At 43.2% G+C, this 14020-nt stretch overlaps 1 protein-coding gene and 1 long non-coding RNA gene across 2 annotated transcripts in view; one reads left to right on the forward strand and one right to left on the reverse strand.

Annotated features, from left to right (window-relative positions):
* LOC144332042 (uncharacterized) overlaps window positions 1-14020 on the forward strand; it is a 112208-nt gene that overhangs the window by 17771 nt on the left and 80417 nt on the right. The window lies entirely within an intron of this gene.
* Window positions 8192-14020, reverse strand: part of SHLD1 (shieldin complex subunit 1) — a gene marked incomplete at its 5' end in the record, with an annotated part of 112271 nt that continues 106442 nt past the window's right edge. Inside the window, 1 exon segment of the mRNA NM_001260687.1 lies at window positions 8192-8860. Coding sequence (NP_001247616.1) covers window positions 8421-8860 — 440 coding nt within the window. The 3' untranslated portion in view covers window positions 8192-8420.

Here is a 14020-nt window from a genome sequence, read left to right on the forward strand (position 1 = left end):
AATTCTGTGATTCCCATTTGGTTTTTTTTTGTAACTTCTATTTCTTTGCTGAGGTTTTCTATTTTTTCATATGTTTCAAAGGATTTTATAATTACTTACTGAAACTATGTTATGGTAGTTGTTTTAAAATCTTTGCCAAATAGTTCCACCATCTGATTCATCTCACTGTCAATGTCAGCTGATTGCCTTTTCTCACTCCAGTTGTGATTTTCCTGGTTCTTGGTATGACAAGTCATTTTCAGTTGTATCCTGGACATTTTGCACGTTATGTTACAAGACTCTTGATTCTATATAAAGCTTCTATTTTAGCAGGTAGCCGCCCTGTTTAGGTTTATTGTGTCAGTTTTGCCTCGTTTTGTGGGCTATAGTTTTAATGTCAGTTGCGTTTTCTGAGCCTTCGCAATGCTATTCTGGTCTGCCTTGTTCTTGTGGCTCTGCTTAAGCTCCTACTGGGTTGCTACATATGGTGCCTACAGAGACAGGAGGCACGACTGGTGTCATCATGTGGGTGTGGGGGATGCCCTAGGTCACCTTCTGCCTCTGCATGAACGGCTGAAAGATACCAGACCTGCTGGCACCGCTTGTGCAAGTGAAGGAGCCTACTGCTGTCACCTGGTGTGGAGCAGTAGATCACCTGGCCTGCATGCGTTTCACTGTTACCACTGATACGCGCAGATTGAGCTCACTGCTGCTGGTGGGGATGGGATGTGAAGTGGGTTGGCCCGTTTGGATTCTTCTGTTGCCACTGCTGCAGGCATACTGGCCTGCTGCTGTCTGTGGCTGTGGAGTAGGGGAGTGGTTGGAAACTCATTTCTGCTGGTGCTAGTGCTGTGAGCAGATTGGGTCCACCATGCCACTGGGTGTGGATCTCCCCACTGAGTTCTCCCTTCCTGGTCCCTTAGCCAAAGAGAGGAGATCTCTCTCTCTCTCTCTCTCTCCCCTCTCTCTCTCCGTGTGTGTGTGCGCACGCGTGCGTGTCTGTCTCTCTCTCCCCCCTCTCTCTCTCCCTCTGTGTGTGTGTGCGCACGCGTGCGTGTCTCTCTCTCCCCCTCTCTCTCTCCCTCTGTGTGTGTGTGCGCACGCGTGCGTGTCTGTCTCTCTCTCTTGCCTGCCTGCCTTCCTCCCTTCCTTCCTTCTTTCTTTCCCCCTTCTTCCTCTCCTCTCCCCTCCCCTCCCCTCCCCTCCTCTCCTCTCCTCTCTTTCTCTCTCCTGTACCTGTCTGTGGTTTCAAGCTGGCTGGTGCCCAGGATATGTGGAAGATAAAGAAAATCCAGAAAACCAACTGTTGTGTTATTCTTCGAGTCCTGAGTCCCTAGTCCGTCCATCTTCTTTGTGCTGTTCAGAGTCGTTTTATGATTGCTGAATTCTTTCCATAGTACTTGGTTGTGTTTAAAGGGAAGAAGCCAGCAAAAATGAGTCTATATCATCTTCTCCTGAAACTGGAAGTTGCCTCACATTTTTACCAAATGCTTGTTGGTTTAAGCCAGAGATTCCCAACCTAGGTCTTCCCTGTCTCCAAATTCCAGCAGCTTCTTGTGTCTTAGCTGTGGGCCTAGAAGATGGGACCAAAGGGGACAGGAGAAGCTGAACAGAAGTAAACCATGATTAAATCAAGTTTTTGTAAGTGCATGGATGTGTGTGTGTGTGTGTGTGTGTACAATTTTTTTTTTTTTTTTTTAATAATAGGCCGGGCGCGGTGGCTCAAGCCTGTAATCCCAGCACTTTGGGAGGCCGAGACGGGCGGATCACGAGGTCAGGAGATCGAGACCATCCTGGCTAACACGGTGAAACCCCGTCTCTACTAAAAAGTACAAAAAACTAGCCGGGCGAGGTGGCGGGCGCCTGTAGTCACAGCTACTCGGGAGGCTGAGGCAGGAGAATGGTGTGAACCCGGGAGGTGGAGCTTGCAGTGAGCTGAGATCCGGCCACTGCACTCCAGCCTGGGTGACAGAGCGAGACTCCGTCTCAAAAAAATAAATAAATAAAATAAAATAAAATAAAATAATGAAGACCTTTAGATATATGGTGAAAAAGAGAGAGGAAAAAGGAGAGGGTTTGAGGATATAAGACAGTGGGAAAATAATGTGAAAATCAGGACAGGGTTAGGCATTTTTCCATCCAGGGATTCTAACCAGAGCAACTGACAGTTGCACACCTGACATCCTAATGGTCCTCACACCTTCTGGAGAAACAATGTGACAATAATTAATCAGGATCCCAGGAGGAGCTTGTAAGGGCAACCAGAAAAGTCCCACAGTTTGAATACACATGAATTACCTTCTCATGAAATAATAATGTGTGCTTAAGGCATCTGACATTCAGCTGCAAATGCTGAAGGAAGAAGAGGAGAAAATAACAGAGGGCAGGAATGCTAAACCGTGTGCCTTCGTCAATGCACTGCCTACTGAGACAGCAGATGGAAAGGATTCACTTGGGAGGATTTGGAGAACTCTTGGTTCAGTTGCTGGTAAAACTGCTATCTCTGATGCACAGCTTTCAGGGATTTAAGAAAAAGGCAATGAGAGAATAAGGCCTTTGGGTGTTAAACAAGCAAACGGGCCTGGTCTGGTCCACAAGCACATTTGCAGATAGAGTCATCTATCCCAAAGGGGCCATCATTCAGATGGCCTTAATATGTTCTTTCTCTGACTGTGACCTAGCTCATGAGGACTGAGTTCTCAGATACACAGGGAGGGCGATTTTCCACTAGAGAAAGAAAGCAAAGTGAGAGAGAGCCATGCACTGTGAATTGACCTGAGAGAATGGAAATGGAGAGGGGAAAAGGAATAAACAAGTATTTTGAGACAAAAGGCACATGCCTATAATCCCAGCACTGTGGGAGACCAAAGCAGGATGATCACTTGAGGCCAGGGGTTCAAGATGAGCCAAGGCAACAAAGCTAGACCCTGTCTCTATTTAAAAAAAAAAAAAAAAAATTAAAAAATTAGCAGGGTATGGTCGCATGCAGTTGTGGTCCCAGCTACTTGGGAGGCTGAGGCAGGAGGATTGCTTGGACCTGAGATCAAGGCTATAGTGAGCTGTGATCATGCCACTGCATTCCAGTCTGGGCAACAGAGTGAGACCTTGTCTCTAAATAAATAGTTTGAAAATTTCATACGTAGAAAAGTGGAAAGAATAGTGACCCTTCATATACTCGCCATCTGGATGTGATAACTTGTTAACATTTTGTCCTGTCTGCTTTGTCTTGTTTCTGTTGAAATATATTTAAAGTAATTTACAGATGTTAAGATATTTTGCTCTAAATATTTCAGTATACATTTCTAAGAAATAAGGATATCTTCTCACAAAACCACAATGCTATTATCACATATTTATGATATCTTTCACTCTAAATTTCAAATTTGGCCAGGTGCAGTGGCTCAGACCTATAATCCCAACACTTGGGAGGCTGAGGCAGGAGAATCACTTGAGCCCAGGAGTTCAAGACCAGCCTGAGCAACACAGTGAAACCCTGATCTATTTAAAAAAATAAGTCTAAAATTTTTATGTAGTTAAAACTGTTGGCCGGGCATAGTGGCTCACGCTTGTGCAACCCCAGCATGTTGGGAGGTCGAGGCGGGTGAATCACCTGAGGTCAGGAGTTCAAGACCAGCCTGACCAATATGAGGAAACCCTGTCTCTACTAAAAAAAAAAAAAAAAAAAAAAAGCAAAAATTAGCCAGATGTGATGGTATGCGCCTGTAATCCCGACTACTCAGGAGGCTGAGACAGGAGAATCAATTGAACCTGGGGAGGCAGAGGTTGCAGTGAGCTGAGATCTCACCACTGCACTCCAGCCGGGGCAGCAAGAGCGAAACTCCTTCTCAAAAAACAAAAAACTGTCAATCTTTTATTATTTTGAATTGCCATCTGTTTTAGGAAGGCCTTTCTCATGCAGGGCTATAAAAACACTTAGGTATATTGTCATCTGTAACTTTTATGGTGTTTTTTACTTTTACATATATATTCTTAACCACCTGTTCATGTCCTTTGTCAATGTTTCCATTAGTTGTTTTTCTAATAATTTGTACAACTTGTTTCTTGAAAAAGTTCTCTCTGTTAGATGTATTCTAAGTATTTTTCCTAGTTTTGATCTTGCATATGGCTAGGCAGTCATTTTCATCAAATTTGTCCTTTATGATTTTTAGGTTTTGTGTGAGTCTTAGAAAAATCTTCCCTGTTCCAATATATCTATACATAAATATCTCCATTTATATATCCATATCACCTGTGTTTTATTCTAGCATTTTTGTGATTTTTATCTTATTTTGAGTCTTTAATCCATCTAATATTCATTTTGATATGAAAAATAAGGTGGGGAATCCAGCCTTTTTCACTCTCCCTCCCCCAATGTGGGGAGCCAGTGTCTAACAGCAATTGCTAAAACCTCTACCTTTTCCTTATGGGTTTGCAATGTCACCTTCACCATATACTCAATTTCCATAGGCATTTATATCTATTTATGGACTATACGCTTTTCTTTTGATTTGTCTATGCCTTTTTTCCTGCTTTAATTACTATAGAAATAAAAATGTTTTCACATTTGAGAAGGCTACTTCCTTCTTTTAAATTTTTTGGCTATTCATGCATGTTTAGTTTTTTAAAAGAATTTGCTTTATGGTTCCAGGGTAAAGGGAGGCAAAAGTAGATATGGATTGACCAGAAGGAAGTTTCTTGCAGTATTCCAGGAGAGCAATGGTGGAGACTAATGGGGTATGATGGATCACCTATCCCACTTGATGTGGTTTGGCTGTGTATCCACTCACATCTCATCTTGAATTGTGGCTCTCATAATTCCCATGTGTCATGGGAGGATCCATGTGGGAGGTAATTGAATCACAGGGATGGGTCTTTCTCATGCTGTTCTCATGATAGTGAATAAGTCTCGCAAGATCTGATGGTTTTGTAAAGGTGAGTTCCTACACAAGCTCTCTTGCCTGCCACCATGTAAGACGTGACTTTGCTTCTCATTTGTTTTCAGTCATGATTATGAGGCCTCCCAGTCATGTGGAACTGTGAGTCAATTAAACATCTTTCCTTTATAAATTGCCCAGTCTCGGGTATGTCTTTATAAGCAACATGAGAACAGATTAATACACCACTTAATTCCAAACCTCAGTCATTTTCAGGTATACCACTTTTATACATTTGGACATATATGTTACCTGCACTATTATTAATTTTTAAATTAATTCAGTCCAGTTTTAAATTTCAAATACTTGTATTAGATTTGTTCTATGCAATACATCTGAAAGCATGGACCAGATGTAGTAGTTCTATTTTTCCAACATTTTAAACTGAATAGATCACCAATTAAAATAAACATTGTTTTTCCTTGTAGTATCTAAAACTATTTGTGCTACCAGCAGTTTGAGAAACACTGGTCAGAGCAAACTGTTCTCATCAGTTCTCTACTTAAAAGGGGTTCTGGGCTGGTTGGTAATGTCTGTTGCTTGATCAGGATGCTGGCTACACAGGTCGGTTGTTTGTGAAAATCATCAAGGTGTTCACTTGTATGATATATGCATGTTTCTGTGTAATTATTATTATCCAATAAAAAGTTTTAAAAGCTTTAAAAAGTTAAAAAAACTGGCCAGGCACAGTGGCTTACACCTGTAATCCTAGCACTTCGGGAGGCCGATGTGGGAGGACTGCTTGAGGTCAAGAACTCAAGATCAACCTGGCCACCATAGCAAGATCCCATCTCTATTTTTTAAAATAAATTATTTAAAAATAAAAAAAGTATAGCTCTATTGTTTTGTGCTAATTACTGGTAATAAGATTTGTTACATGGGCTCTTACATAGGTTATGCAAAGAAATAGGCTAATGAAATGAGAAATAGCACACTAATTTAAGACATTGGTAGCAGTTCTCTTCTTTAGGGTTCTGATGTTTCTGCACTCTTAGTTCTGATGTCTCACAAAGACCTGAAAAGGGCCCCAGGTCTGAAACAGACCACAGATGATATCACAGGCCAGTCATGACATTCATGAGATGTTATAATGTTGGTGAATTTATCTGTAGGGCGGAATTAGACAATAATGCCAAAGGCCAAAGCCTCAATATCCTTATCTGTTAGTCTTTATTAAAGGTTCACAGAAACAAATGGAAAATGCCATCCTAACCTCACAGAGATCAAATTAAGCAGTGAGTTTGCAGGGAATCAAATATCTTGTATTGACCTGTCACAAACACTTATTCAGATGCAAGTAAACACATACCACACTCTTTTTAAACCTAAGGTGATTCTGGCTTTGAGACTTCTAAATTCTCTACTTTTGGGGTTAACCTCTCACTGGGCACCCTTGGCACACATATTAATAAAGGTTACGAAATGTTTGACACTAAAATCTCATTGCCAAATAGAAGTTGCTGCTTCCCAACATGAAGATTCAAACGGCTTGTATTTTTTGTCCTTTTAAAAACAACATAAAATAATCCAGTTTCCTCCTGCAGGTAGCCATGGAGACTAAGTGCAAACATTGCAGTGACTGAGTCATACTAAAAGTGATAGCATTCATCAAGGACATCTATTAATATGCTTCTCATTAAAAAACAATAAAGCTAACTACCTTAAAATTTAATTGTCAGGTTTTCAAGTATAAGTCCCCTTGGCTTCATGATTATTTGAGGGCCAGTTCAATAGGAAATGCCCACGGAGAAAGAAGCAGATGATTGCTTGTCAGAGGAAAACCTGAAGTCTTGTTTCCTCCAGTGTTTCTCAAAGACCTATTCATTTCCTGTTTCTACCATTTGGGTCTCCTTCCGGGGGATGCCCCTACACTTCAATCTGGAGCACTGTTTCTTACACTGAATCTCCCCAGCACTGGAAGTCTGAGTGTGAGTGTGTCATTCCTAACCTTTAAAAGGCTTCTCTCTCCATTCAGGAGTCCCCGGGAGACCTTCCTGAGATGGCACACTCACTCTCAATTTTAGGCCAACCCATTCGCATAATCTGCTTTCTGGAAAGCTTTTGGAATCTTAGGCCAATTAAATTGCACCTCAAGTGTCTCAAAATCTAATTGCTCAGGGCTGCCAGCTTCTTTTGTTGTTTCCCCCCACCCAAAAGCAATATAACCCTTTCTACCAATGCAATTTGCTGAAAGCACTGCTGAGGTAGGGATTAGCATGAGGCTTCCAATTGCAGCTTCAGAGATCCCGGTGCCAGGTGATGTAATTCTACCAACTGAGTCTCAAATGGGGGTTCAGGACATGACCCGCAGAGTGGAGCATCTGCCAGTGCAAACCTGCACTGGCTATTTAAAGAGCTCCCTGGTGAGGAAGGGCTCAGGCCTGGAGGACAGGGACAAGGTGGCCAAGAAGTCCTGCTCTGGACAAGCCTTTGCAAATGGAGCTCAGGGTATTGGAGGCAAGGACAGGGCAAGGGTGAGGGGCCAATCGTTCACAAGGTGACAGAGGGTGCAGGCAGGCAGAATACAAGAGGAAGTAGGGCCCCACCTGGGCAAAGGATTATTTATTCTCTTCAACTACAACTTGACAAGGCCACATGGCATCAGCCTAGCGTATCATAATAGTGCTTACATATACTGTGGTGGGTGGTGCACGTTTGTTATCTTCTCACCTTTCACATTTGCAATCTAAAGACAATGAGATTTTTTTTTAAATTGTGAATTTTAGCTGTTATTTTAGATTGTCCAAATGTTCCCTCCACACTCAGTTAGTATGATAAAATACGGATTTCTAGTTTTGGAGAGGAGGCAAGGGTGTGATCAAGATGTGATATGCTTTTCTAAACTGTATTTCAATCTTTATATTATTTTAGGACATGTATTCTCACTTACATGGTCTCAGTTTTACAACTTGATATAATTCCTTATACCTGATTCAGTGTAGAGCTTTGTATCCTTCTAAAACCTCATCTCACAGAAGTATGTTCTCTCAGGTTGAATTCTCCCAGAAGTAGACTCTGAGTCAAGGATTCAGATATAAGAGGTTTATTCAGGAAAGGCTCCCAGAGACACCAGTAAATAAATGGGAGGAGGATAGGGAAAGGGATTAAGCCCAGCAAGGGCGTGATTTCATGTAACGTCCCAGCCTCAGGCTGATCTCAAGGAAAGGGAGCTCTAGAGCATAAATTACGCCTCAGAGAATGTCCTTCTCCTTGAGGCAAGGGAGCTGGGTTTTTGACTCATAGCCCAGTCAGTCAGTGGCCTTGGCCAAGGGGAGTGGTGGGTGGGGTGACCATGGGGACAGAGAACTCTCAGACCTTGCTGGCTCTCCATATGGGCTGACTGGCTCCAATACCAGGTCACAGGTGCCAGCCTTTAACCACAAAGCACTTAATTGGGATTGGGCACACAGAGCTGGCCAGAGACCCTAAGGGGATCTGGGTGGCCACCAACAGTGCTGGCCATGGCGCAGCACCTCCATTACTAGCCTGCACACCGCCCGGCACCAGTTACAGGTCTTTCATTACATTCTGCTGCAAGAGGAAACGAATAATATCTTTTGACAGTCCTGGGTTTGGCTTTTCATCATTCAAAGATGTACTTCCTTCCTCCAGTGGATAGAAGTGGGTGTCCTTGGAATGCCTCTGTAAGACTGAGCAGCCATCCCGGTTGAAGATGACCCGGGCCATTTGAAAACTGCGGAGAGCATACTTTTGGCTCTCCTGGCCTCTTAGTTGAGTGATTTTCTCAGACAGGCACTTGCAGACAGATGCAGAGAGTGGGTTCGCAGAGCCTGGCTGTGGATGGCCAAACATTTCATAGAATCTATCCAGGGATTTCCGAAGCTCATCATCCTCTTCCTTCTCTGACTGGCCTTTCACAGCCGGGTCAAGCCAGAAGTTCTCAGAAGCCCAGGAGTTACTGTGTTCTGTATTTAGGTTACTGGTATCTGCAAGACAAAACATATTCCAATATTCAAACACACAATCAAAAATATCAGAAAGCAAGCCAGGAGCAGATGATGTCTATTTTCAGTTCCACATGCTTACTGCTCCTGAGTAACTGGCAATGGGAAGAATCAGCTGATTTCAAAACCTGTTCTCACCATCCGGAGGTTATGCCATTTGCTTGCTCGTAACAAGAACATATTACTTGTGTGGACCAAGGATTCTTAGCCCGATGTCCCTGTATAGAAATTCAGGGTGCCTGTGAACTTGGATGGAAAAAATATACACATGTATGTAGTTACTTTCACTAACCACAACCTGAAATGAAGCATTTCCTCCCACGATGAATGTAGGCCGCAAATAACAGTATTAATAGTAGTACCTGTAACTTTGTCACCAATAGATCTCAGCTGTTACAGGAAAAACTTGGGACTGTAGTGCCCACCCCCAAACTGGGAAGGTGTTGAAAGACCAAAGAATAACATGGACAAGTCCAGCTTGATGAGTAGATGAGTTTATTAGGACTTATAAACAGGGCACTCCTGGATGGCAGCAGGATAGCTCCAGAGATCCGTGCGTGTGCACGATGGGACTGTTTTCCTTGGTAGGTTCTCAGATTCTCTCCGGGATATGAGTTTTCAAGGACACCTACTCCTCAGCTGGGCACCATGGCCTTGGCTCACTGCCCAGTCTTCAGGGTTCAAGCAGCAGACATAGACCCTTAAGTAACCTGGTGGGGGACCCGTCACACTACAAAAACTATTTTCATATTATATAGTATGTCGAAGGCGTTTAAAAATATTTACACTATCACTATGCTATGGACTGAATTGTGTCCCCACAAAATTCACATGTTGAAGCTGTAACCCCTACCATGACTATATTTGGAGAGAGGGCTTTTTAGGAGGTAATTAAGGTTAAATGAGGTCTATAGGTAGGATCCTAATCTGATAGGATTGGTAACCTTATAAAAGGAGAAAGAGAGAAGGAGATTTCTTTTTTATTTCTATTTGCAAGCACTAAGGAAGAGCCATGTGAGCACACAGGTGGCTGTCTGCAAGCCAGGAAAGGAGCCCTCACCAGAAGCTGACCATGACAGACCCTGATATAAGCTTTTGGACCTCCTGCTCTTGGACCTCCATGACAGACCCTGATATAAGCTTTTATGCATCACTAGCTTTGACATTTCCCTGCCCCTACGAACTCAATCAGTAGCTATAATACACATATCTGTACTTGCCAATGCTGAAGGAAGGTGCATGGTGCAGTGGGTGGAGCTTTAGGAAAGTAGGTAGGATTTTGGTTTGGGTGCTAATTTTGCTACTAGCTGGAAATGACACCTTGGACAAGTCATACAACCTTTCTGGGCTCCAACTTTCTGAACTTTAAAATGAGGATTTCACTAAACAATCTTTCTTCTAGAATGTCTATGGTAATATAAAGATCAGAGAAATGGATTATCCGAAAGTATCAGCACATTCTAAAAGAATATGGACAGCCGGGCGCGGTGGCTCACGCCTGTAATCCCAGCACTTTGGGAGGCCGAGGCGGGCGGATCACAAGGTCAGGAGATCGAGACCACGGTGAAACCCCGTCTCTACTAAAAATTACAAAAAATTAGCCGGGCGCGGTTGTGGGCGCCTGTAGCCCCAGCTACTCGGGAGGCTGAGGCAGGAGAATGGCGTGAACCCGGGAGGCGGAGCTTGCAGTGAGCCGAGATCGCGCCACTGCACTCCAGCCTGGGCTGGGCGACAGAGCGAGACTCCGTCTCAAAAAAAAAAAAAAAAAAAAAAAGAATATGGACATGTATTCTTTGAGTCACATGCAGGCCTACACATGGACAAGCACTCAGCCATTCAACACATATTTACAGAAAGCTGATATTAACGCAACTCATTACAAGTTGTTGAAGATATACAGATGGATGCCGAAGACCATGTCCCTCATCTAAGGTACTTGGAACCTAAGTAGGAAGAAGAGACATTGTTACAGACATTACACAACTGAAATATAGTCACAGCATGTACATAGATATGAAATGATGTAGTGACATTAACTGGGACACTGTGGACTCAGTGGAGACGTGCAGTGCAAGGGTACCAGAATGAGTGCATGCTCCCTGTTCGGAGGAGGTGTCCTGCAATCTTATTCTGAAAGGACCATGGCCATAGAGAAGCAGGGTTGATGAACAAAGGCCAAGTGGCAAGAAGAAATAGAAACTAAATTTCTCCATGGCTGGTTCCGGTTCTCCTCCTCTGCCAGCTGGCCTTTCTTCAGTAGCCTGAGACCCAGCCTAGAGGCTCAAGGAGAGAGAGAACTCAGAGTGGCCAGGGGGGACCCAAAACAGAGACCACACTTTGTAAAGAATTCGATAGCAGGGGCAGTATTTCCACTACACTAGTTTCCAGAAAGCTTAAGGCTATGTCCCAGGCCCCTCCTTTTTTTTTTTTTTTTTTTAAAGGAATAGTAAAGAAACTTTTCTTGACCTTGCTATGCCCAGAGCTTCTGCCCAAGTTCTTCCCAACAACCCTATCACTAGACTGAAGCCTCCAGGATGGGTGGAAGGGGAGGGAGGCAGATGCTGGTCTCTTTCTGGTCCTGATGGCATAGAAGCAGCAGGAGAGGAGTTCTTGGCCTGTTCTCTTTAGAACTGCCAAGTTTGTGAAAACCAAGGAAGGACTGAGCTACTGTCCCAGACTGAAGTAGGCTAAAAACAGCCATGACAGCCAAACACAAAAAAATTTTTTTTAAACTGCGTCTTTTCATTGTAAAGCACATTACTGGGGCAACTGGAGAGCTGTGAATGGGGTCCAAGGATTAGACAGTAGTAACGCATCACTGTTAATTTCTTGGTTTTGATGATTTTATTGTATTTTAGAAGAGAATGTCCTTGTTTGTAGAAAAATCAGGAGTGGTGGCCTTCAGGTGAGCAAATCTCAAAGAATTCATGAAAAGGGGCTCTTTGTTTTAAAAAATTGTTGTAAAAAAATTAAAACAAACCTCTGCGGGGACAGATGTTAAAACTTCCTTTGGTGGCCTACTTTAATATCAAGCAACCAAATAGGAAGCCTTAGCTCGGGTAGTTGCCTAACAAATCATGTTGCTGTTAGAAAGCTGAAGGGAGAAGGAGAGGGAATGGGGTCCCGTGATGGCAGGATGACGGGTCCCTTCCTCCCTTCTTCCCCGCAGATGACCTTGTCCTGGGTAGGGGTTGGGGGGTAGTGGCTGGAAGATAGAAACTGGGAAGGGCCAATGGGGTGGGTGGGAGAGAGCAGGGGATCCCCAGAAGCAACGCTGGGAAAGTTGAACCCCCGAAACTGTCCACGTATACAGAAAACGCCAAGCAACATGGCACGTACTTGTTAAGTAAATGGTCTTAAGTAAGTCCATTACTTACTTAATGACTTACTAAGTAAGCCATTACTTAAATGACCATTAAGTAAATGGTCAGTGTACTTTGATATGCAGGATTTTAAATTTTCATCTGTGTTTCATTTAATTTTAAAATTTTGAAATCCAGTGTCCACAAAAGAGCCTAAAAGCTACCTGTCTCCTATATTTTTCATGCATATGTCAGGCAGTCTGCCAGAGAAACAACCCTTCCCCTTCAGAAGACCAATGACATACAGGTTGAGTCATTTACTATGTCAGCTCTTTTGAACACTGACTGAAGTCCATTTCAGTCTTTGATTTCCTTTTAAAATTTGCTTTACTACCAACTATAAAGCCTCCTCTCTAATCATAAGGCTGTTGTAGCTTTTTGGATGTCACCTTTTCTTTGCCAGCAAATAGAGCTAATTGCTCTTCCTTTCCTGATGTGCCCATGTGTGGAAAGATGGGTACTAGTCAGTTCCTGCTCAGTGATGCATCCTCACAGCTACATTCAAACCCCACCTTCTTCTCTCTGTTGGTGCATTCCAACCTTGCAGAGCTGTCAAAGGGGGATAGCAATGTCTTCAGGGAGAGTCTAGGGATGCTTTTGTGTCAGGGATTGCAAAGTGCTACTTGCATTTAGTGAGTGGGGTCAAGGATGTAAACATTCCACAGTGCACAGGACAAAGAATGGTCCTTCTCCCAAATACCAATAATGTCCCCCCACCCCTCTTCCCTCCCCTGGCTCAAAGGATGGATCTTGAAAGGAGTGGGAACTCAATGTTGAATCCTGCTGCACTATAATATTTGATTTGCCTTGAGCTCCCTAAGAGATTTTGCTGTTCCCATTCCCTGCACAGCACCCTTCTTGCTGGTACCTATTCGAGTTACGCATTTACCCTTCTCAAACCTTGAGATGGCTTTTTTACCCCACAATGGTTGAGGGGAAAAACCACTGGCCCTGGTCCTAATGATTCCGGTATTATTTAAATTGAATGGAACTTCCCTTTTTATTTCAATATATTTTCCATCATGAGTAGGATTTCTTTAGAAATTAGAAGAAGAAAAAGAGGAGGGCAGGGCTTGATATTACAATGCTTTTGCATGCATCCAATTGTTAAATTTTCTCTTTGCCAACAAGAAAATAGATAACATATACACACTTCAGATTCCTTTTGAGGTGAAGTCTTATTCTGTTACCCAAGATGGAGTGCAGTGGCATGATCTCAACTCACTGCAGCCTCCACCTCCTGGGCTCAAATGATCCTGTCACCTCAGCCTCCTGAGTAGCTGGGACCACAGGTGCATGCCACTATGCCTGGCTAATTTTTTGTATTTTTGGTAGAGATGGGGTTTTGCCATGTTGGTCAGGCTGGTCTCGAACTCCTGGCCTCCAGTGATTTGCCCACCTTGGCCTCCCAAAGTGCTAGGATTATAGGCATGAGCCACCATGCTCAGCCTGATACTTGAGATTGTTATACACCTAAAAATATTTTTACATCTTTAAGAGTTGTAGGTGCTTATTTGAATTCAGAAGACAGTCAACTGGCATGGAGCACTTGAGATTAATGATTGTGTTCTGCGAGAGATGCCATTAGCCTTTGGAAACCCAGATATCTAATGAGGGATTCTTCCAGAGAACTTTCCATGGCTATTTCTGTGGTTCATAAATGCACAGCAGGGTTTCATCTCTGTGAAACATTTTTGCTTTCAACTGTAACAGGTTTCTACTAAATAGATTTGATACTTAGAATTCTGCCTTCTGCATGCATCTGAATCAATAGCCACCC

Source organism: Macaca mulatta, chromosome 10 (genome assembly GCF_049350105.2).
Source record: "Macaca mulatta isolate MMU2019108-1 chromosome 10, T2T-MMU8v2.0, whole genome shotgun sequence".
Lineage (NCBI taxonomy): Eukaryota > Metazoa > Chordata > Mammalia > Primates > Cercopithecidae > Macaca > Macaca mulatta.